General features: G+C 42.1%; 1 protein-coding gene across 3 annotated transcripts in view; it reads right to left on the reverse strand.

Moving 5' to 3' along the window:
- Positions 1 to 26,195, reverse strand: part of GPAM (glycerol-3-phosphate acyltransferase, mitochondrial) — a 921,522-nt gene that overhangs the window by 476,003 nt on the left and 419,324 nt on the right. For all 3 annotated transcript variants that reach the window (XM_044055836.1, XM_044055838.1, XM_044055837.1), the window contains exon 11: positions 14,627 to 14,839. In XM_044055836.1, the coding sequence (XP_043911771.1) occupies positions 14,627 to 14,839 (213 nt within the window). The remainder of the gene's footprint in view (positions 1 to 14,626; positions 14,840 to 26,195) is intronic.

A 26,195-nucleotide genomic window follows, 5' to 3' on the forward strand; every position in this document is an offset into this window, starting at 1 on the left:
TGATGTAAATAGCTGTTGGTAAAAGTCGCTTTACGGTGAATGCGACTGTGGAATCTAATGTCAATGTCATCCCACCAAAGTAAAACATCCAAAAAATTAACTTTTAATCCAACACAACCCTTGGTAAATTTCAAGTAACTGGAGAGTAAATTAACTTCTAAAATGAATAAGTCAACAGTTTCCAAATTACCCTCAATAATAAAAAACAAATCATCAACAAAACAGCAAAAAAAAGAAATATGGAACTTGTTACTTAAATAAGGTATAAACTCAAATTCCCACCATGCCATAACCAAGTTGGCATAGGCAGGTGCAGCAGGAGACCCCATAGCAACACCTCTCTTTTGCTTGTAATAGGTCTTGTCAAATAGAAAAAAGTTGTTATCTAAAACTATATCCAAAAAACCATAAATGGTAGAAATGGCATTACTACTAAGCCCATTGTTTTTCTTAGATAAAAAACAGCGTACAGCTTCAACACCCTCATTATGAGGTATACAAGTGTATAGTGATACAACATCAATAGTAAAATGATGTGCTTCTGAGGATCAAAGGTTCCACTCTGTGCATACAAATTCAGTTTGTTCAAAAAATGCCAGGAATCCCTGATGTAAGAAACTTCACTTGCCAAAACGGGTCCTAGAATAGCATCAATGACAAGAGAGACACCCTCAGTAACAGAGTGCGGTGAAGAAACAATAGGCCTAAAAGGAGGACTAAGTAAACACTTGTGTTTTTGGAATACCAAAAATAACTCCAATCCTGGGTTCGTGCACTGTACAAAAATCATACACTTCATAATTAATATCACCAGACATGAGAGCCTCATATAAATAAGAATGGATCAAACGTTGTTTATGTAAAATTTGATGAAGACTGATCATTTCATACTCTTCTGAATTTCTTAAGATTTCCAACATTTACTTCCTGTTCCATAATCACAGTGTTACCACCTTTATCACTTTTCATAAACCTGAAGTTTTTATTTAACATCTTAAGGTTATTCAAAGCTTTCCTTTCATCATTTAAGTTACTAAAGGTATTGGGTCTACACTGCAGCATCTGACTAATATCGTGAATGCATAGTTCTTCAAAAACTCTAATAGTATGATGCAACTGGGGAGTGTAACAGGAGGGTTTCACTAAACACTTATTATTGTTAGAAACATCATTCATTAAATAAAATAAATTTAATTTCCTAGTGTATTTCTTGATGTCAACAACAGTTTTACTGAAGTTGGCCCTCGAACTAGGAACAAAATTCAACCCATATTTAAGAATTTTTAACTCTATTTCAGAAAAACAATAATTACTTAAATTAATCACACTGAAACTGTCCATTGTACTATTCATGTCTCGTACCCTGAGGAATTGGACGCCAGAAAAGTCCGACTTCTCGTAAGAACAGTTTTCTTGCTGCAACAGTTCTTTTTGTTGAAAAAAGAACTATTAGAAGAAATAGCAGAGCTAATACCAGCTTTGGTCTTAGTGTTAACAGAATTGTCTTTATCAAGGTTAGAGGAAGCATCACATTCGTTGGCTTCCAAATGTTCAACACTAACAGCAGCATCAATATTAGGGTTAACAGTTGAACGATCACCCTGTTCAGTACCAGCAGGAGGAACAGAAGATGAGACAGCAACTGACGCAGGACCCTAGACTTTGATAATCAGGCCGACTGAGGGCTACTGCAAGCAGCTAACCCAAATGTGATGGCTACAACACTGAAACAAGAAGAACATCCCCAATCATTCCCACCCCCTCTCCAGCCCACATACCACCCATTTGTGACATCACTGTGACATCAGCAGACAGGAATGCCCTTTTTTTCTATTCCCGGTGCCTACTTTTAGTCGATTTACTATGCTTTTCTGTAAAAAGCATAGTAAATCAGATGATTTAACAAACTATGATGGTCTGTTTCTTTTTTGAAGCAGAATACCAGAGTTTGTACAGTGTTTTCTGGACTACCGGATAATCAATTTGATTTCCAGATAGTCTGGACAAAAACAGTTAAGTGGCAACCCAAGATTTGATGGGTGTGGCACTGTGTTTCTACACAGTGTATACAACAATGGAACGTGCCTTTGCACTCCATGGAATATCACAATCATGGTCTGGATTTTTGAAAAAAAAAAAAAAAAGTCTACTACGCTGCTTAAAGATTTGAGCACCCTTCAGTGTTAACCATTAAGTTTGTGATGGGGCATCACTTCAGCCAGTACAGAACAGTATCTAAAGCATTTTCATGGCTTTAAATATTATACACTTTGTCATCACAAAATAATACAGACGTGTGGCAATGTGAAATGTTTACTGGCTTTTATTGCTCTTTGCTCGTCAAACACTACACTTCTACCCAAAGTGTAGCTTGTCTGAGTGTCTTACATCTTTCAATGCCATAAAACAGTTCACATAACTATTTTATTTTTTTTGCTTGTAACTGGTAGTATATAGAGCAGATAAAGGTCCATGCAAAGCAAAGAATTATGATCAGGTCTCTCTGATCATATCCAATTTACTGTGTGTTCTCAACATTGATGCCAAGACTCATCTCTCAAGCTTTGCTACCTAACATCTTCGTCTTAACATGTACGCTGGTTTAGGCATTGAACCAATCATAATCCTCTACGATCTGAGCAGCACCAGATCAGATAATGATGCTGCTGTTATATGTATTATGCTGAGCAGCACAGGAGTTGTGGGACCACAGCTGCTGAGATAGTATGGTCAACGTAGTACTTCCATACCTGCACTCCTAAATTGCTGCAAATACTCTGCAGTATACCCTATGATTTACACATCTGTGAATCACAGAGGAAACTGTGGCTATTCATTTGCAAACTTATGACATATGTGTACTACTTCAGGTATAAGCAACTGTGTTTTGTGACCATTTAAGCATTGTCAATACATACCCTTAGACTACAATTTCTCTTCAACAGGGCTAGACAAGTCAAGCCTGGGGTGGATTTGTGGAGCACCCATCCAATCATCTAGGTGCTGTTTGAAGGAAGATCATGTATTTACACTGCTTAATTTGCCAGGATAGGAGGGATCTGTTCCAGAGGTGGGTAAGGTGATGTGTGATGAATATGTCTGTCCATGGTGTCTTTTTGTTTGTAGATAAAAATTTAGCTCCCTGGTTCTAAGATTAGCAGGGCAATTTGATTTGTGAAAATACTATCTATTATCATTAACGATCCATTGTCACTGGGTCCCTAATGATAAGGATGGTAAAGCATACATCACCCCTCGGGAGTCTGTAAGATAATTAAGAGACGATGCTTCCAGTTTTTCCTGGTAGGTTAGTTTTTTTTTTTTGGCCTGCAATTTGTCCTACTCCTTCTAGTCATTTGATATATCTAGAGAGGTGCATCTCAAAGGGGACAGTATAACCAATAATAGGCCTAATCAATGCTGAATATACTACGTTAACAATGGCTACTTTATATCTGGAAGAAATACCCTTGGCAGTATTCCAGTACTTGTGGGTCATCCTGCTGAGGGTAAACTGACATCCGGTATTGTCATGAGGAAACTGTACAGCCAATGTGATGTCAGAGGCCGACATATTGTATAAGATTCAGAAGCCTGTACAACCCCTGTCTAAAAATGATTATCAAACATTAAGTCCAGAGCTTGTTACTGCAGTACATTTTCTCCAACCTGCTTGTGAGAAGACTAAAGGAGAAATCTGTCTGGCTATTAACTACACTGTTTTCTTTGTCTAGTGAACTAAATGTGCAATTTTAGCTTGGGCCCCATCCAATTCATATATTCTGTGTTCTTTACCACTCAAATGGTTTCTTTGGTAGAACACTACATGTTTTTGCCAAAATTATTCTGAATTTATATAAAGAAAGGTCATCTAGTGCCCTGAAACACTCATTTCTATTCTGGTATATATTATTTATATTTCTTATTTATATTTGTCACTCTTTTCCCAGAGTGAGCCACAGCTGCCTTGAGAAGCTAAAGCATGCTTAGCTCCACTTGTATGCCTATCCTTTCTGGCCAGAGGCTGATTACAGTTCTCAAGGGCTACGAATACTTGGATAGACTATGACCATCTTCGGTGAAGATGGAAAAGAACCAATCAACAGAAACCCACAGATGTGGAGTGGTGTGGAGATGGAAGACAGCAAAAGACAGAAAGGAGATTAGATGGAGGAAGGCCTTACTGTTGGCAAGACTGGCTTTACATCACCTATGCGTAAAGTATTTATGAGAAAATGAGACAGTGTAATGTTCTCTGGCAGTTTAGCACAGAAAATGAAGGCTGGGAGTGGTCAATGAGCTTCACACAGTAGCTAAAGGTTCAATTCCCTCAGCCTACATTTGCCTACTGTGTGAATCTCGGTAAGCCTCTTATCCAGACAGTGTTTCATGCTGTTTCTCCTACAGGATCTACCCAGATAGCAAATAAGTGAAAACATTTTCTCCATTGAAAGACCAGGTCACGGGCATTAAGCCAAGACTTTGTGCAAATGATAATGCACTTTCTGACATTAGAAGGATTCAGAGACGAGTGCCATGGGATGCTGAAGAATTTATAGGCTTAATTAAAAGACTGAATTCCAGTTGCTTTCTCCTTAGAGTGGCACCCTGAGATTGGGAGTTTATCATAATGGTTAAAGTCTTCATCTTACATACACACAGTACAGGGACTGATTCGGAACTTGAGCTACTGACTAGGCTTAAAATAGCCCTTCAGGGCAGTTAGCCTAGTATTCACCTATGAACCTATGGCAAAATAACATAAAAAATAATTGCAAGAAATTAAATCAATCCATATTGGTGTTTATGAAGTTTATATCACAAACATGGAATTCACAATATACCTGAAACAGGTGAATGGAAGTTGGTTTTAAATTAGGTATATAAATCAGAATACAAATTATTATTGACTCACAAGAGGCAAATATGTTAAGTAGTGAACAACCTGAGTTAAGAGAAAGAATGGGGAAGCTGCTCCAGTGGCATACAAGGATCCAGCCCCAACTATGGCCCAGTTTATCTGGGTTTGATTAGTGGCTGGAGTGACTGATGGAATGGCAGGAAGGGTTGGACGTGCATGTCCTGGAGGTGGGCATTCATTGATAAAGCTCCCTTAGGGGAGGCATGGTCCAACAAGGGGAGATGCCCTCGGACAAACCAAAGAGCACTGGAGGCACATTGGGATCGGGTATGGCATTTAAAGACTCCCAAGAAAAGAAGAGGAGATGGTCAAGCCCCTAGGATGCCTTCAGGATCCACGATCAGTCCCAATGACATCAGAAGCAAGTCCAGAGGGTAGGCTTGAGCTCCTCTCCTTACCCACTAATCCTCCAACTACTCGTGAGTTACCTCAGACCTCATTTTCCACTTTAGTGATAAGATGTGGTCACCGTCAACTTGAGTGATTTATTTGTCAGAGATTTGCTCCTTAGGATAAGTACGATCTTTGGACCTGGCATGGACATGGGGCACTGGAGGCCTGGCTGGAAAAAAGAAGTTATGTACTCACCATAACGTTCCATCTAAGTAGTTCTACTTCATTTGTCTTCAACCTGTGGGTACCGGATCTGAGCCGGTAACTTCACTACCATCTGCTCCAAGCTCCTCCCCTTACCCATAATACACCACCACTACCTTCCAACCCCCAGATTGAGTTTGCTGCACCTTACACTGAACAACCAGACCTCAAAAAACACCTTACACACCTAAAACCAGCTATAATGCTGCCCATATGGTAAGGCCAGGGGGGAAGGAAGGAGGGACGGTTGAAGACAAATTAAGTACAAGTACTCAGATGGAAGTTATGGTGAGTACATAACTTCTTTATCTGAAGTAGTTTACTTCATTTGGTCTTCAACCTGTGGGACAGAGTCCCTAGCTACTAAATTCCTGGGTGGTCCTCATGGAAGGATATTCCGGAGCACCGCGGAACCAAAGGATGCTCTCTTTCGAGAAATCAAGTCCAATTTATAGTGAGAAATAAAGGTATGAGATGAGGACAAAGTAGCCGCAGAACAAATGTCGTCTAATGATACTCTCGACCAAAAGGCCGCAGAAGTAGCCATGGACCTAGTCGAGTGAGCTTTTACCTGACCCAGAGGAGACAAACCTTTATCCTTGTAGATCTGAAGGATACAGAGGGAGATCCTCCTAGCAATGGTAACCTTAGAGATAGGTTTACCCAAAAAAGCTTAGAAAAGGACACAAACAACTGGTCAGATTTACGAAAGGTTTTTGTCCTGTGTAAATAGAACCGTAACTGTCTATGAACATCCAACAAATGCAACTTATACTCCATTTTGTTTGCAAAATTTGGGAAGAAAACAGGTAAATTGATAGCTTGATTGATATTAACCTCTGATGCTACTTTTGGGAGGAAGGAAGGATTGGTACGAAGAGAAACCATGCCCTAGTGAAAAATCATGTATGGAAACTTGACGGACAATGCTTGCAGTTATGAAACCCTCTTAGCAGAGGTGATAGCCACTAGAAATGTTGTTTTCCAAGACAGAAACTTAAGATCTGTGGTTGCTGCAGGTTCAAATGGAGGAGCAACCAACGCTTGAAGTACCACAGTAAGGTCCCATGGGGGAATGGGATCTTTGACCAGAGAACATAAGAGAAAAGTACCTTTGATAAAAGCTTTACACAGTCTGCAAGAGGCTAAAGAAGCAGAATTCTCACACACATGAAAATGAGAAATGGCAGCTAGTTGAACCTTGACTGTAGACGAGCTAGCCCCTTGTTGAAAAATATTTGCCAGAAAATCAAGAATAGCCGGAACAGGAGGCGTGAACGGATCTAAACTCCTTTGAGAAGCCCAAAAGGAAAAATGCTTCCATTTGCTACTATAAATCTTCCTGGTGGACGACTTATAAGCTGCCACCAGAATAGATCTGAGTGAAGAAAACAATCCAGGAGCCCTAGCAATTACGGGAACTGGAGCAGCCAAGCTGTGAACCTCAGACTGTCCAGATTTGGATGAGGGACCCTCGAGGGGTGTGAAATGAGATCCTGAATGGGATCCAAGATCCAAGGCGGAGCTAGAAGATGAGACCAAAGGAAGGGAAAATATACATGGCAAGGCCAAAACGGGACAATGAGAATCACTTTGCTCCCCGGTTGACAAGCTTTCTGAAGAAACTTCGGAATAAGGGGTACAGGAGGATAAGCATAAAGAAGACCGGGAGGCCAAGCATGGACTAGGGCATCTCTGGGGGACTCCCCCAGCAGGGGGTTCAGAGCGAAGAACTCACTGCACTTTGCATTGGAAGGAGATGCGAAGAGATCGCAGCAAGGCCGACCCCACTTGAGAAAGACCTGCTCCGCTGCTGAAGGATTCGGAGACCACTCGTAAGGCATCAGAATAGTCTGGCTTAGTTTGTCGGCTAGAATGTTGGACCATCCTGGAATATGCATTGCTATCAGAAAACGACCGGTGGAGATCGCCCATTCCCAAACTCTCATGGCCTCGCGACAAAGGGGGTAAGATCTGGTCCCTCCCAGTTTGTTGATATACCAGACCACTGACGTTGTCTGACTGGATTGCAATGGTTCCCAGAGGTAGAAAGGCATGAAGGGCCCAAAAGGAAAAAAAGGACCATCTCCCAGAACATTTATATGCACAGAACAAAGCAAACGGAGACCTCCACGATGTAAAATGAACTGAATTTATTATAAAAAACAAGCGCTTTCACGTACAACAGGTACGCTTCCTCAGGTTTATAAAAAAGACACAATATGAATGCTTTATATACTTTAACCCAACAAATTAATCAATCAATTTCGTAAAGCACTTATTCAATTAATCAATTAATTAACCAATCCATTCAACAAACTCATCACGGTGTGGTAGAACTCAATATTACTGGAGTAAATATATGTATGTATAAACCTCTTTTTTATACCAGTATATTTACACACAATCATCATGCATATGAATGAAAATATATATGAATACAGATATATATGCTTGTAAACATAGTACTTAAATAAAAATACATCTAATGAAAATAAAATATAAAAAGTATAAAGCATCAAAGCACCCAAAACTACTAGAAATACATCAATTCTAGAATATACAATAAAACAGAAATAATAAATGACAAATACAACTATAAACCACAGATATATAAAAGTGTATACCAATCAATTTAAATATCATAGTCAAATAATTTCATGACCGTATATATGTAAATAAAATAACTAACTATAGCGACTAACTAAAGAATGCAAATTGGATATATCTATCTACGTGCCGCTAATATAGGTTTTATACTAACTGACTGGTTAAGTCCTGGTTGAATATGAGATTTCAACCTTAAAATCCAATTTAACTCTGCTGTTTCCAAGTAATTCTGTCCATCACCCCCTCTCTTATTTGTATTTATAACTTGTAGGACCCTAAATTTGAAACTATGTTTAGGATGTGTATCTACATGCTTAGCTAAAGCGTTTGTTAGATTCATCTTCCTTATATCATATATATGGTTATAGATGCGCTCTCTCAACCTCCTAGAGGTTAGACCTACATAATATGCATCACATTCTGTGCATGTAGCTAGATATATCAAATTCTTAGTCTCACAAGTGGCATAAAAATCACTCGTAAATATATAAGAGAGTTCAGGTACAATAAACTGATGGTCACTAGTAATGTATTTACACATATTACACCTTTCACAAGGAAAGGTGCCATATCTAGAGGTCGATCTACCCATAATACCATTGGTTTCCCTATTAGTTCTCTCAGAACATAATAATCTCTTTAGATTCTTACTATTTCTATACCTGAACGTTGGTGTATCACCTACTATGTTGCTGGTGTATTGATCTATTAGTAATACACCCCAGTTTTCCTTAATAATAAACTTGTTGTCATTTGTATATCTGGTGTTAAAAGCTACCTTTTTGTTATTAAAACTGGCTTTAGGAATATATTTACTTTTGTTCTCATTTTTGCCATTATTTTTACTGCTTCCATTCCTTAAATGAATATCAGTCGATGGTGCATTATTGATATCAATAGGATTAGGAATTATACCATTCTTATACTGTACATCTTTTTTCATAGTTTCTATCAACCCAGTAGGGTAACCCCTATTCTGGAGTAATTCACATAGAATATCCCATTGAATGTCCCTATCAATACTATTCCTACAAAGCCTAGAAATTCTTGTAAACTGATTCCTCACAAGGTTGGAGAATATATGGCGTGGCTGCATGCTATTATATTGCAGTAATGCATTCCTCCAGCATGGTTTACGATATAGTTTAGTGGAGATCATGCCTTCTGCATCTTTAAAAATAGTGATGTCTAAAAAGTCTATTTTAGAAGGGGATGTCTCCATAGAAAATCTAAGAAATTCAGTAGTAGATTCTAAAAAGGTAACTAATTGTTCCAACTGTTCATAATCTCCTTTCCAAATAATGAGTATGTCATCTACAAAACGTCTGTACAACACTATATTTTGCATGAACACACTTCTAAACAGGAACAGTGACTCCCAGTAATACATAACCAAATTCGCATACGAATTTGCACAGGGGGTGCCCATTGCAACCCCCCATGTTTGTTTAAACAACTTATCTTGGAACAAGAACAAGTTATTATTTAGTACCACATCCAGTAAAGTGCAAATGAGTAACTGTGTATTATTATCAAACATCCCATCATTAAGTAATAGTTCCCCAACTGCTTCAATTCCATAGTCATTTATATGCAAACTGGTCTCGATCGGGGACACATGCCTTGGACTGTCTTTCCCGAACAATGCCCCCCCACCTTAGTTGGGAGGTGTCTGTGGTCACTGTGGCTTGGGCAGGTGCTGGAACAAAAGGTCTTCCCTCCAAAATTTCCGAAGACTGTATCCACCAAAGAAGGGATGACCTGCAGACTTGGCTGAGGTGTATTGGGTGCGACAACGGAAGATCCAACAGGGCTCTCAAGACTGATTCTGCTGAGGGAAGGTGAGACCGGTAAATGAAGGAGACATGCATCCTTAGGTTTCGAACTGTCTCCGTGGTCAGGAAAACTTTTTGTCTGTAGTGTGTCTATCCATGCCCCCATGTATTACATCACCTGGACAGGATTCAGAAGGGATTTGGCTGTGTTGATTGAAATCCCCAGATAGTGTGCAAGCTTTAGGAAATAATCTCTAGTCCGACAAAGTAGACGCTTGGTGGGAGCAGTAAGGAGCCAATCATTCAGGTAAGGGTAGACCTGAATCCTCTGAAGCCTCAGGTGAGCCGCTACTACTGCCATCACTTTGGTGAACATACTAGGGACTGTGGTGAGACCAAAGGGTAGGGCTCGGAACTGATAATGTTTGGCTCCTAGCCAGAAGCGGAGGAACCTCCTGAAGATTCTGTGCATCTTTATGTGACCGTAAGCATCCTGGAAGTCAAACGAGCACATCCAGTTGCTCTCTTGCAGATACAGCATGATGGCCTGAAAAGCGACCATCCCGAACTTCTCTTTGGCAACTGACAGGTTCAGAGAAGATAGGTCCACAATGGGCCTTAAATCCCCCATCTTTTTTGGCACCAAAAAGAACCTGGAGTAGATGCCCGATCTGGACTGATCTGGGGGGATGGTTTTGATGCCTCGTTTCTCTAGCAGCTTGGAAACTTCTTGTGCTGCTGCCTCCCTTTGTGTGGGTGGTATGTCCGGGAGATGTTTGTAATATGTAGGAGGAACCACAAATGGGATGGAATAGCCACTGAAAATGATCTGAAGCACCCAATGGTCTGATGACATGGACTCCCATGCCGCCAGGTGCAGTGAACAGGCATCCCCCGACTGCATCCAGAGCAGAGCAGTTGGGCAACCCCTCAGGGTTGCTGCATGGGCCTGTCCGAGAAAGGTTCTCGAGACCCAAAATTCCACGGACCCCCTCTGCCTCTGGACCGGCATCTATCCTGTCCCTTTCTGCCTCTAGAGGAAGAAGAGCCCTGAGTATCCCGGGAATACTGAGACTTCCGGAACCACATCTTCTTTTGCCCTCACTGATTCCGGGAAAAGGATCTTTGAGGGTTCGAGAAGCAGATTCCAACAGCAGACAGTGTCTTCCCGTCTTTCTCACTCTGGACCAATGTGTCTCGGATGGTCTTACCAAAGAGGGAAGAATCGTCATAAGGGGAGTTCGCAAAAGACGCCTTGAAGGGTTCCGTGAACTGCCATAATCTGAGCCCGGGGTTACGCCTTATGGACATGCTGGACCCAGCCACCCTAGCCACTCCTTCAGTTGCTTGTGAGAGGAGTCGCATGGATATGTTTGAAATCGCTGTCAAGGTAGCCATCCTTATGGAGAACGTGGTTCTGTCCTCCTGCAACATGGACTTTGGGACAGACTCAGCCAGTTCCTTGACCAGGTCACGCTGTAGTCTAGTAACGTGGGTCAGATAGTTCAGTGCCCTGATAGAAAAGGTTGCTGACGCATAAACCTGCTTCCCTAGGTGTTCCATCATCCTAGACTCACGGTCAGGGAGATGGACTGAGGAACTCTCCTGGGCTAGTTCCTTTTTGGTGGTGGCTGCTACCACCATAGCATCTACAGGGGACCCTTTATTCCAAGCTGGTCTGTTTGTAGGGGGGGCTCAATATTTTGTCTGGGCATTTAGGGATGGATTCCACAGTGTCCGGCTCCTTCCAAGCCCACGAGGTGACCAAGTCCACCAAGGGATCTACGGGAGGGGACACCCAGGAAGTAGACGGGCCCATGCCGAAAGCCTCCAGGAACACAGATTCATCTGAGGAAGGTTTTAGGGTGGATCAACCTCCCCGCTAGTGCAAGATTTCCATGCAGGAGGTGATATGGGGGAACCTTCCTCATCATCCAAATCTGTGTCCTCAGTGAGGGACTCTGGGGAGGAGTCCAAGTGCCTCCTCTTGCACGTATACTTGCGAGGAACCTCTCCAGTGGGGCTTTCCGGAGGGAACTCGCAAACCACTTGTTCCTCAGGGGGAACCACCTGGGGCTCCTCCAGCACGGGCTGTCCCTGTGGTAAAATGATGGTATTCATACACAAAGCAGAAGGAGTCAGGGCAAAGTCCAGAGAGAAAGTCAGGGGCCTCAATCCATTGGAGAGAGTCCTTTCCACGTTGAACACCAAGGGAGAGCGAGCTTCCTGGGACACCATTAAGGGAACTGCTCTCCCTGAATCCGACCTGAGAATCGGAGCTGGACCCAAAGTAGATGGCATGCCAAGGGGGGGGGACCTTGACCCGACAACGTCGGAGCCGATGGAAACAGCTCCACCCCCTCAGATTTGACACTCAAGTTCCGGCTCCAAGAGCCGCTCAGATCTGAATTAGTCGGATCCGACATGCTCCAGGCAGCTGCTGGAGTCAAGGAGACAGGTACGGTCGGCACTGACCCCCTGACAAGGTCCATCCTCGGATCCATGTACTCCAAAACTGGGTGGTCAGATCGGAGAAGGAGATATAGGTGTGAAGAAGGGAAGTGAGCTCCCCCCTCCAGAGGGAGAGGGGGCTGGCAAGACTCCCATCTGAATTTGTGTGCAAATAAATCTCTGCATCATTTTATCCATGTTGACTTCAGAAAGACTGTGGGTGGACCACGAAGAAGACATGGATTCCAACCTGGCAGGTCGAGGAACCGAGGCTCTAGAGGGTGGCCTGTGCTCCTCCGGCTCAGGAGAAAATCTAGATCATCGGAGCCGAGAGGAGTCACGGTGCCTAGGCTCGCTTTTGGTAGGAGGTCCTGTTGGAGCTGAAAGGTCAGAGGACCTCTCTCGTCTCTGGTCTGTGCTCTCTCTCCTTCTCTCTGCCTTTTCTACGCTCCGCTTCCACAGGCTTAGAGGCAGGAGGATGAGTCCCAGCCTGGGAGGGAGGAGAAGGAAGGACAAGAGTAGAAGGAGAGGCGGCCAACAGCAACAGCTGTGACCGAAGCAGAAGAGGAGGCGGACGCCTCTGTAGAAGGGAGCAGGCCCTTCATAACTAATTTGGCCACCGATGTTAAGGGCGCATGGGTTAAACCCTGTGCAAATAGAACAATCTGTAGCTAAATGGGCCAGACCCAAACACAGCATGCAAAGAGTGTGGCCATCAGCAGGTGACAATTTGTGGCCATACTAAGTGCATCTCTTAAAAACTTGTTTGGGAAGATCCGACATATCCCACAAGAACAAACTTTAAACAAACTTTAAACCACACACGCCACTCACCACCCACTCAGACAAGCAAATAGAAGGCTGGGGGGGACAAACTACAAACTATCTAACTACCTAAAAACTAAGAAAAAGGCCTTAAACTCAACACACCAACGAGGGGAGGAAGAGAGGAAACCTACACTATCAAGTACACACGCAAAAACACTAATCAAAGAGAGAAACCCTACTCACAACTTGGAGCTCAAAAATCACGATCAGCTGGCTAGCCGCGGCGAATGAGATCAGGGAGTTGGAAGGTAGTGGTGGTGTATTATGGGTAAGAGGAGGAGCTTGGAGCAGATGCTAGTGAAGTTGCCGGCTCGGAACAGATAAGGATCCGGTACCCACAGGTTGAAGATCAAATGAAGTAAACCACTTCACATATAATGATATCCCAATTGAGACCAATAATAAATTTTAAAAAAACTGGTAATATTTTAATGTAGTTCTACACTTCAATAATATGCAAACTATAAGAATTAAGAAATATTCTAAATTATTCTGCAGTCTCCTCTCAAACAAGCTCCTGGACTTGGTAAAATAAGTTTATGCTCTTAGAAAGACCCTGCTTTATTTTTCCTGAAGTAAAGCGGATAAGCAGGCAAAGGGTGTTGGAATACTAATTTTAAACATCTGTTTCATAATCTGAGGTCAAAAATAAGGGTATCAAGAAAATTCATACAGGGGATGTACATTCAGAATATCTGTTAATGGAACTAATTAAGGATGAACACTGAAAACAAGTACAGAAGTTAAAATTAGATATTAATTTTTACTGAAAGTACAGAAAAGCGACTTGGTAATAAAATGCTATGAACACTTTTATGACTGATTTTAAGGCTTCTTGTACAGCATGCAGTATAAAAACGTGAAGCCAAGAACGTATTTAAAAATAATTAAGAATAAAAATAAGTAAACTGCTGCCATTACACAGAGTAAGCATAGTGGTATTTTTTAATGTTATTTTCCTAAAAACACTATTAACTTTGTCTCTGTCAGCAGTCCATTTCTACAAGTTATGTACATTTAAATCTGATTCAGAAGAAAGGTTCCACAACTCAGAAAAGGCATTTGGATATAAAGGAATGAATGAATGATGATCTTGACTACCGCACAGCTTAAAAAGGGCCTACTATCTGGGGTTCAATCATACAGCAGTTACTTAATTAAATGTTTATAACATCTCCCTATCACATTGCTTCACCTAACATCTACCTATCACATTGCTTCACCTAATCACACAATGCAGTGGAATCTACTTCAAGTATTCTAATGTGGGTTTGAATGAAGGGTATATGCATTTTCTTCTACTTTTTATACTTTTTTTCTGTTGCATTGATGTAAATCATGTTTTCATCACAATAGGAAGGAACTGATGCTAAGTAGATGAAACGCTGTTGCAAAAATCAAACATTAGTGGCTTCTACAATAACTTGCTTGTAAATGTCCTTACCAGCTGTTCACTGTTGTAGTTGCCTTCTATGATGCGATCATAGGAGATTCCTACAGGTATTACGAGCACGTCATCAATCACACCAGCACACAGTGTATCCACAACCATCGAGAGTAGCCCAGCTTTGGCTGGAAAAGTTTTGCCACTTCGAGAACGTGTACCTTCCAGGAATATTTCAAAGTACTGCTTCTGCAGAAGCAACTCTTCAACATACTGAAAAAAAAAGAAACATTAAGAATCTACACAACTACAAAATAACGACTAACTTCCTGTACTAAAACTAATCAATCAACTGCACATGGGCTTTATTTAATGGTACCATCATGTTAAATGGAATAAAGCAACTGTAATGCTACAGATGGTTGGGAAAAATGTTCCAAGTGGAAATCTGGCCTAGCTTAAATCTGGACTGTGTGAAAAGAAACCAAAATAAATAATACCTGTATAATAACAGGACTGTAATAATGTTAATTGTTTGTTTGTTTCTTTTGGCTTTTCCCGGTTAGGGGTCGCCACAGCGGAACTCCGGTCCGCTAATGATTGGCAGTAGATTTTGACGTGCTGGCTTGCCGGGCCTAGCGCACAACCTTCAACGAAGGAACGCCCATTCATGCATGTCGCCACACAGAAGACACTCTGAGAATCGAACGGGCAATGTCTAACTGTGAGGCGACAATGCTACCGCAGCACCACCACTGTAATAATGTTATTACCATGCAGATATTTATATTCATATTTAACTAATAAAACACCACTGTAAAAACAGTCATAACTGAAATTCATATTCAGAGATATGGGCACAGATGGATTAATCATAAAAGGTCTGAAATTGTTATGCTGATTAAAACAATATGCAATGTAGTTAAAATACTGCTTCTCATCCAGCTTCTCCAGGCTTCCGAATGCATATTCTGATTTAATAAATATCATACTACCTTCACCATATTAAGTTACATCACTGCACTATTTTCGGTGTCTAGCGAACTAAATGTGCAATTTTAGCTTAGCCCTAAGCAATTAATATATTCCTGATTGGCTGATGCATACTGCACTTGTGTTTTGCTGTCCATTGTGAAGATAAACTACTCTGTGGACAGCTCCATGACCATGCTATCTTACATAAAATGTGCTTCTCACAGTGTAGCACATTATAACTACGCGGGATCTTGAATCTCCTTATAATACAAAGGGACTGTTTGAACCAGTATTTTCATTTACATAACCAAGGACTTCGGACTCTTAATGGTGGAATTGTCCTTCTTCAGCCCTGGCAATCAGAATTAAAGCAGACTTTCCTATCTTCTCATTGTATTCAAGAAACAGTATCAAAATTGTAGCTGGCATGAAAGGGCTACCTTGTGGCTGCAGTGTCTGACGAACTTTGCTAAATAGAACTTCCAAAAGATTTATCAGCATGTGCACCTGACTCTCTTCACCTTCTTTTAACCAGTGTTTGTCGAAAGCAGAGAAAAGTTGGCCAACTCCGATGGCAAGATGGTACAGAGGGAAAAATGCTGTTCTACAGGCCCAGGTAACCTGACTTCAATTAAGACCCTGGGCACCTCCTGAAGTTGTACGGAGAGGATGTGCATACCCATGTTGGTGACCGAGGGTAGGGCAGAGCCAGTGAGCACTTCTACAGTCTCTTGGCTGAGGGACAAAGGTGTAAATGTGACCCTTTGGGGCAGGTGGTGTGCTCACCAAACCACCGTCTGACTGCTGCTTCAACACAGATGTGAGGAAGCATGCACTGACATAAGAAAGACACTGTAGGCCTCTGTGATGACACAATTCACACATCTACAACTCACACATCTTCTAGTCTACGGATGGCATTAGGTCAATACAAATTATCTCACTGCTGGAATGCCTAAATGACAGCTCCTCCGAAACAGCTCTCACCATGATTCTAGGTGACCTTCACAAGTATGGGAATGAATGAGTCACGTACAACTGAGGGGGAAGCTTGGTGGTGACAGGCATGGGAGAGGGGAACAAAACTCAAATAGAAAAAAAAACAGTGGAATGTTCTTTTCATGGACATTGTCTACATTTAACTTTGTATGATTTTTGGCCCTATGGTTGCTGACAACCACACCTCCCTTCGATCAGATATTACACAGTCTGGGGGGCATTATTTAGGCAGCCATGAGGATGCTTTGTGAACTCACCAGCTGCCTGGCAACAGCAACTTTTTAGTTTCATGGCCTAAATCCACCACCCAATGGCAACGTGAGAACTGGTCTCACCTTGAGGGCTGACACCTATGCCCTGTCTGCACATGCATTCGTCATCAGTCCTACATCTTCTTTGTACTAGCTCCTGTCTTCATTATGGGCCTCCACTCTCCAGCTGAGGCCCAGTCACTACAGCAACAATGCGGACCCAGTGACCCCCCCCCCCAACAGGATGTGTACACCCATTCTCCCTTCCTATCCAGTCATGCACCCAAATCATTAATCACATTTGGGTCACCTGGGGTGTAGTCATGCTTTTATTCTACTACACCACCAGCATAGGCAAGTCTACATTTTTGCAAGGCAGAAAAACGCTTGTGCTGTTTATGTCTATTCCCTCCTCTTAGGTAAAATGTGGGGGATTACTGCAGCATCTGAAGAAGAGTGTTTATTGTCTGATGGACAATCACTCAGCTGGTAAATCAAAGTGAAAGACATCAATGTTAAGTCAGGCAGAAGAATCTCAAAATCTGTGTCAGCTCTGTCTAACTGGCTAGAAAGGTTGCCATGAAGTCACTGTAATGCTTGCCTGCCACGTAGAAAACTGTGGATGTGGTGGCTTGCAGAGTTTTGCCATTTTAGTTATTCTGTATTTGCAACATCCCTTTAAGGTTGGCCTTGAAGACTGTGACCACTTTTGTTATGTTGGACTGGACTTGGACACTACTGATGCAACGGTGTTGGTACACCAAGAGAGCTACATAAAAAACTCCGCTCTGTTGTCATGGAACCAACAAGGGTAGTATAGAAGGGCTGCACCTTTACCCCATTTGAAATGGACTTACTTGGGATGAAAATAGGACAATTAGTTTTCCTGGCCAAGTAGACCAGGTGTCATCTTTAAAGCTTCCTGTCTGGACTGTCATGAATCAAACAACTGAAAAATCCATTCTGCAAAAGTAGCTCCAAAATTTCAACCTCTGAGGAATGAATAATCCCTGAAACTAATGGTCTTCAGTGCTGTTTCACATGGAAGCTCACCTAACATGATGGCGCTTGAGGTGGGAAATTTGATGGCTTTGAAGGGAGAACAAGGAAACGTTTTCCTCCTTTGCTGGTGCACAAAAAGAACTAGAAGAGTGGTACACCACACTCTCACAGGAGAACCTCTTGCCATATCAGATGGCCTGACAATGTACTTGAACTATTCTCTAGTCTGAACTCACGAGTGCCAGCAGAGAGCATGACACCCTTCAGGTAATCTGTGTCAGAGATAATTACTCTCTGGCTGAGAACAATTAACTCTGCAAACCTTGTGTCAGAAATAAAAAAAAAAGGTTTCACCTGGAAATCAGTGGACTAAAAGAAATTGTTCAAACTCAAAATAATCATTATCCTGCAGTTTTATTTATTTATTTATTTACATTTGTTGACCGGGAGTGTCAGACTGGACGTAGGTCCATTTTCAGCAGAGGCCCGGGGAGAAAAGCCCCACAGTTAAAATAAACAGACAGTAGTTACAGTGGATTACATAGCGATTAACAATTTAACATAGCAATTAATTACAAACATATTTACAGATGAAGAACATAGTACATCAGTAGACAACTAAAATCTTTATCTGCGAAGTACATAACAGACATTAACAGATGTTACAATAAGAAGTTCCTGCTGTATAATAAGTACTAGGCTTATGAGCATCTCAGCTTGCTATAAATCAAGGTAGTTAGTGGGTGGATGGGGTGGGTGATTTAGTGTTGGAGTTGCAAGGGCATAACCAGCATGTTTTTAGGTGCGCTTTAATAAAGTTCTGAAGTGGGTGCATGATGGTACGGAGGTAATTGTGGGTGGGAGGGATTTCCATAATTTGGCTATGGCGCTAGAGAATAGTGCTTCACCAGCAGAGTTATTGGCTTTAGTGATCTGTAAGTGATTTTTGTTGCTGGGTCTTAGTGGTCTGGTGGTGCGATAGGGTTGGAGTAGATTCTGGAGGGATGGGACACTTAGTGGATGGTTTACTAGTTTGTGGGCGAGTGATAGTTGATACCATTGAAAGAGGTGAGGGAGTTCAAGCCAGCCCAGTTCAGCAATTGAGAGACAGTGGTGACTACGGTTAGCTACAAAACGAAGGGGAGACTCCCACCATTTGGGCTTTTTAACGGGAATTGAAGAAACAGCATAATGATCATCAAATCTCTATGCAAAATGTTAATCTTGGTTTTCTATTTTTTTCCTTTACAAAGTTAGAAGATAAGTTTACAGCCATTTTTTTTTTTGTTTGTGACTTTCACAGGTGCATCTGCTTTGTGGGAGGCTTTCATTGCAGTTTTTTATTTGTTTAATGCGAGTTTTTCAGCAGACGTTCCACAGCTGTTGAAAACTTTATCTGTTTGATCACCCTTTTCAAGGTGATGTAAAACCACTACTGAGGAAACAACAATCCTGATAACATGAAGTACAAGTAACAGTGGCAGAACATGTCACTATGCAGGGAAAAAACAGTCATATAACAATCCTGTTACCATGAAGTACAAGTAACAGTGGCAGAACATGTCACTATGCAGGAAAAAAACAGTCATATTGAACTCAGATGGCCACGAGAAATGGTGGCTCTTATGGACTGCTGCAGTATTCTTAAAATGGAGATGAGTCAACTGAAAATGAAGCCTGTTGACTTGCTTAACAGAGTGGATGAGCAAGAATGCAAAAGTAGGGACAAGAGTTTACAGAGATTTGTGTTATGCAATAAATGAGCAGCCCGACAGGCAGAATGATTTAGAAAACCATTTGGGCCGTGACAATATGTGGTTTACTGACCTAAATGACAGAGGGGAGTGGAGTGACCTTGTAAGATTTATACAACAGGACAGGATGGTACTGGGCGCACCTGGTGGACAGAACAAGGGAGGAGCTCATGTGGCGTTGGTACATGTCACTTAATTCTCAGTCATCAAACCCGCTTAAACACTATTTTCTTCTCTGATGTTGTCCTATAGCATTGCAGTAATTGTTTTAATTGAAATCTTGTTTACTTTATAATACCTGCTGTATATAACTATACTGAAATACACGTTAACCTTATGCATTCTACTGTAATATTATATTCTTGGAGCTTTTCTTCCCGGGTCTCCACTGAAAATGGGCTACTAGCCCAGTCGGAAACTCCCGGTAAACAAATTTAAAATAAATAAATAAATCATGCAAAGGTGTGACTGATAAGTTCAATGGTTGCTGGAAAGGGGCCGTTAATTAATAGAAGCAGTATGATCTGAGAATTATCCGGGTCTCCTGTACAGGAACAGTGCTCAATTTCAGCCAGTGATGTGGCCCATTAGGGAGGAGGAGCAGGAGGAAAGCAACTGCAAACCCATCTAGCTGTACCCAAAGCAGGATGTAAAGGGAGGTGCGGAAGGGTGATGCAAGTATACAGGTCATGAACCCTGACAAGGACAGTAGATGTATGAGGGTGCAAGTTGTGGCTAAAGGGCCTATATATCCAGGGGCTGATCTGGAAAGACCAGTTAATTAGAAACTTAAAACATGTAGAACCAGTGCAAAAAAAGAGGGGGTAGGTGAATTACACGAATCATTCCCGACTGAAAAAGGGGGACGGAGGAGCAAAAGAGTGGGGAGACCTGAACAACACAGTGGAAGGAGTGGACACAAAAAACAGAAGTGAGTTAAGGTAACAGACAACTATAAGAGGTGATGAAAAGCAGAAGGAGAGAGCAGGCCAAAAAAATTTAGAAGATGGAGACTTTTCCCAGTCAGTCCATAGGAAGCTGACACAGGAGGATAATGGTTACAGACAAAGGAACTCTGATAGTGGGTAAAAATGTACGACTGTCAGAATCGGGAAGTGCGGAGTTTGTTGGACAGTCTGACAATTTTTTTTTTGTCTTCCCCCCATCTGTTCTCTTTTCCATTACATAGATAGTGTCTGTTCGAGAATGATGGAGAGACATTTCATATAGCAAGGGCAACGTTAGAGAAATAGTTCATAGAAAAGGTGGTAAGTGCTTAATTCCATAAGTGAAATACTACAGAGACCAAAATGAAAACAACACTGTTTCTGAGTCAGCAGAGGGAAATGAGCGGAGATGTGAAAAGAGACATCTGCCCTTGAGGTGGCTAAAGATGGACTTTATTTAAGTACTGTAATTACATGGAAGTATTGGGGTTAGAGTGTCTCTGCTTTGTTACATCTTGTTTTGCTACTGAAAGAAAGATTCTGTTCACAAAGTAAGGAAGTTAAGATACATGAAAAGGGATGGAAGGTTAATTGATAACTGCCAAAAGCAAGGCATCAGCTATTAGTGTCAATGTTGTGAAGCCTAAAGCTCTTGTGCAAATGTTTCCATTCACAAAGGTAACTAGTGAGGGGTGGAGTACTGCATATCTACAATAGTGAATAAAGCAATACATGACTATGAGCACAACAAAGTAACAATACAACTGCAGAACTAGAATGCATTCTGTAATGGTAATAATTCAACCTGATACGGTTTGCAGACAACATACAAGCACTGCTAATGAAAAGTGCATTTCAAGATGTGAATAGTGGAGCATGTGAGAAAGACAGGTTGTGCAGAGAATGGTGCACGTCTACTTAATAAATATCTGCAGAAGGGGCTCTAACATTAGAGATGCTAATGTGACACTCAAAGTTACTGTTCACTGGGCCAAATAATGGGCTTACAACAGTCTCCCTCATCTGCAACTCGCTGAATGTTTGCTTATACACAGCAATTCATAAAGCAAACTGGATATGTAGGCTCATCAAAGGGATGCTTACATAATACGTGTAGTAGAAATGTTACTGTGTTGCTCTATTTTTGGGGATAGTGGTTGATTTTTGTTGTTAAAGATTGCATTGTAACTGTACAAGCTTTATAAGACATCATTTTGTTGCGTTTTTTTTTCTTTGTAACTTATTGGGTGTAAATGTGTGTGGCTGAAAGGCTGGAGCATGAAAGTGATGATGTTGGATTTAGGGTTATTACCATCTTAATGGATACAATAAAGGAGAGGAATGGTTACTACATCAGTGTGTTAGATCTACTGTCTTAGGTAAAGTACCACAAATAGAGTGGATGGAGAGGAGGAGACTGATGATTTAGTAACCAGTCAGGGCCGGTGCTAGCATTTTGGGGGCCCCAGCAAGTTTCACATTGGGGGCCCTACCCAGGAGAATATAAAGTGTGACCACACTGCTGTTACACCCCCTTCCCTGTAAAGCTCATCAAGCACCATTTAAAGATCACTACAGGAGTCATCATTAAAAGCCTTTTAAGTGTTTATGCCTGCTTAATCGCCTTTTCCTTTACCATAGTTAAAATCCTTACTTCTTCCTTACGCTTGTCACAGGCTTCCCCCAAGTGTTCTTCTCCTCCACCTACGGCACCAAGCTTATCAGTCATTATGCTCTAAAGCCATCGCTGGAATGCACCCTACTACATGAGTAAGGAAGTGCCAATGTGGTTTAGTAAATTTCTTTCATTTCATCAACATCAACCTCCTTTTTCACATTTTCGACATGGGGTTGTGGTGTCGTGTTAACTGTTGCCATTTCTCATGATTCAATGTCACACTCCTGTTCTCTTCGACACTCATGCTGGACTGTCACAGATCTTCAGTCACACAATCCATTCACCTCTTTGCTAGACACCCTTATATCCTCTTATCTTCTTCCTGTCTGTCCCAAATCTTTCTTACCATACTGTCTTCTGTTGTTCTGCACATATGCCTGAGCCACAGTAATCTGTTCTCTCTGACCTTTTCTAGAAATGGAGCTACTTTGGCTTCTGATCTTATGTCCACATTTCTTCATCTGTCTCACAGTGTGCATCCTACCACCTTTCTTCTTAGGTTGCTAGAGCCCTGAGTACTTTCTTGAAATGTACTTTCTCTCAAGTCAGCTTCCAGGTCCTTCAGCATAGTCTCTGTTGACCTTAGAGCCTTCTCTAACCACTGCAACTGACTGCGGTAACCAGTGGTTTATGCTGTGGGCTGACTGTTTCACTGGGGATGACTTTGCAATCATTGATTATATCCCAGTGCCTTTTTCTTATTAGGAGGAAGTCTACCTGAGTTGCATGTTGGGCACTCTTGTACATGATCTTGTGACTGTCCCTCTTTCTGAACCATGTGTTGGCTACTATCAAGCCCTTTTCCAGACAAAAGTCTAGAATGGCCTCTCCTTCATTATTCCTGTTGCCCCACCCATGTGGACCCAGGCAGTCCTCATATCCTGTTCTGTCTCTCCTCATATGCACATTCAAGTCACCCATTACCAACACCAATTCATGACGGACTGCTTTATCTAGTAGGTCCTGACCTGCTATCTGAATGCACTCTTCTCTTCACCATCACAGCCCTGCTGTGGGGCATTGGCTGAAGATATGAATACTGTCCAGTTATTAAGCTGGACTCTGATTGTCATGAGTCTGTCCCCAGTTCTGATGATATCCCTCACTGTCTTCTGAAACCTCTCAATCACCACAATTCCCATACCATTTCTAGCTAGCCCTCCTTTTGAGTATAAGTCTATGGATGCCAAGCCAAGTGGCTTTGCTGCACTGCCCTTCCATACATAGAATGTCCAGCCTCATTCACACCATCACATCATCTGTTTCTAAGCTCCATCCTGTCAGCGAACCTTACACTGTGTGTTGCAATTCTTAGTTCATGTTTGGCATGGTTTTCTGTCCAGCTTTTGCACAACAGAGGTATCCCAGGCAACCCAGGCTGGTTAAATGGACACAGGCCAGCCAGTAGCTTACTGACCCAGGGTTGCTTGTCTTTATAGTGGGCACACACTGGTCAACAGAGGCATATACACCCCTCCCTCCATTAGCATAGGTCCCTGGTGTAGGTTGGACTAGTTCGGGTCATCAACCCATTTATCACCAGCAAATACCCACGCCCATTTGGTGACATTAGTTAACATGACTGAATCACCTAGAACCATATTTTACACTGTTGAGTGGCTAGCCCTGCCTCAGCATGCAGACCGTCATTCATGTTCTCCTATCTTGAGGATACTGTGCAGCACAGTGGATGCCCAAAGCAGCTGGTCTGTACAACTACTCCCCTATATCACACCATGTAGACTCTGTGCGGCTGCCCACAGCCCCATTCATTGGCGAGTTTGAGATGGAAACACTCAGCATGTTTTTCGGAGGTGTGAGGAACCCCAGAGAGACACAGGCAGAACATGCAAACTCCTAACAGGCATTGGCTAGAGGTCAAGATTGAACCTTGTGCTTTGGAGGAGAAGACCTTAACCATTATGCCAACTGGTCTTATCTTTTTTATATACCTCAGAATGAACTGGGGTATAGTCCAATAATATGACTACATTAGTTTTTAACTTGGCATTTAGACCTGCATGTTCCTTTGTTATATAGCATCTAAGTCTCGCCCGCATCCCATATCATTCACAGTAATAAGTAAAATCACTGTTTGCACCATTCAAATTGCCTGTGCCCCACAACTCAAACATCTGCATGTACTTACTCAAGTACACTCTATCCCTTTGTACAGTCTTTATTCTTGGGCTTCCAGTAACATCCAGGATGTTCATCACTACCTTCCAGTCACCTGCTGCTTCTAACAATCCTTGGTGGAAAGAGAGCACTTCCCCAATCATTTGCTTCATTACATTTAGAATGGCCCTGGGTGGAAGATATTTTGATGCTAAGGTAACCACTAATTCCAGCAGTCTTCCCTCTTTATCCCTCCTTTCCTCCCCATTTGTAAATTGATATTTTTTCTAGTAAGTATCACTACACCTCAAATTCATCCGGTGTCTAGGTCAGCATAGTACCTTTCCCTCCACTGTTTAAATGATTCTCTTGTAACAAAGCTATACTTATATTTCCATTAGCAACATATAGCAGGACTTTCTTCCTGTTTACCTTATCTATCAGCCCATTAACATTTCATGACATTAATGCAATAACTAATCAGGTACTTGCTTTATTGCTTCCATGTAAAAGACAACTTACTTCCTTGTCTGCTACAGCCAATCAGATCCTTTGCTTCATTGAAGTGGACCTGATTGAGTGCAGCTTACAGACAAGAAAAAAAAAAACAAAGGAAGAAAGTTTGCGACTGCGCGGTGACATCATGCAGCCGTGCAGATGTCTTTGAAGTGCCGAGGAATGAATGAAGGAGGAGAAGCCCGTGGTTGCGTGATGGGGGCCTTCGTTCACAGGGAGATGATCGGGGGCTCCCCGTGGCTGCTGGTTTCATGAGAGCCTAATGGTGGCTATGTAACCGGTACACGGGTAGCAGAGGTGCAAATACATGGAGCCCATATAGAAACTTAAGTGATAAAGAATGAGACTGAAGGCAGTGGAGACTTGGGGTGGTAGACTTTCTTAGATAGGAATAGGCAAAACGGCATGGATAGAGCAAAAACAAGGAAGGAAGTTAGCACAACTGACAGAAGAGTAATAACGGTGAATATGATTAAAGTTTTTTTAGTATAGACAGACAGATGGTGTGATATGCAGGATGCACGAGTCTGTGCTTGAGAAAGGCCACAGATGGAAAAAGAGGCATAAGACGATTCACAGACAAGTGAAGAGAAGACAGACTGGGTAAGTGGGGTGGAGAGGATAAGGCAGAGGTAGGCAGAAAGGCGAGAAGTGTGACATGTGGGGAGGTAACATACTCAGAAGTGAGTGCAGACAGCTGGAATGGGTAAGTCTGGGTAAAGAAGATTCATATAAGAAGGTGCTAAGGTACCTGAGAAGGTGAGTAAGGAAGCCAGGTTTGTGAGTGATGAGGTAGATAAGACAGGGTGTGAGAGGGAGGGAAAGTTAGTGGTTCAGAAGTAAATGTGAGGCATTAATTAAGGAGTGGGTGTGATAAGTTTATCGGGGGTAGCTGAGTTTTTGGTCAGATGAAGAGGCTACTCCATGTCAACTGAGGTGAGCCACTGGATTTGGCATGGGCAGGAGACCAAAAGGCCTAATTCTGAGGTAAGACCAGTGGGCTCAGGGCTATAAAAAGGGCATAGGCAAGATACAGGAGATGAATTTGAGAGGAGAATGGGAAAGGGCAGAGGGGGAAAGACTGGGGTGATAACACAAAACATAGGGGCCATAATAATTAAACTTGGAAGAAAAAGATGTTATAAAAGGTGGCTAAGAAGGGGTGGTGTTGAAACCATGGCCTTAAGTTTAATGTCAAAAAATGCATCGTCATTCCCTTTGGGAAAAACTCAGTTCCCACTAATTACCACACTGATGGTAGCCTACTGAACAAAGAGATCAAGGGACACAGGTTGACAGCAACTTCTCCTTCGACCACCACATTGCCACTGTGGTCAAAAAGTCCTTCTATGTGGCACATCTCATTACCAAGGGTTTTGCATCCAGGAA

This window comes from Protopterus annectens, chromosome 14.part0 (assembly GCF_019279795.1).
Source record: "Protopterus annectens isolate FY-2018-M chromosome 14.part0, PAN1.0, whole genome shotgun sequence".
Taxonomy (NCBI): Eukaryota; Metazoa; Chordata; order Ceratodontiformes; family Protopteridae; genus Protopterus; species Protopterus annectens.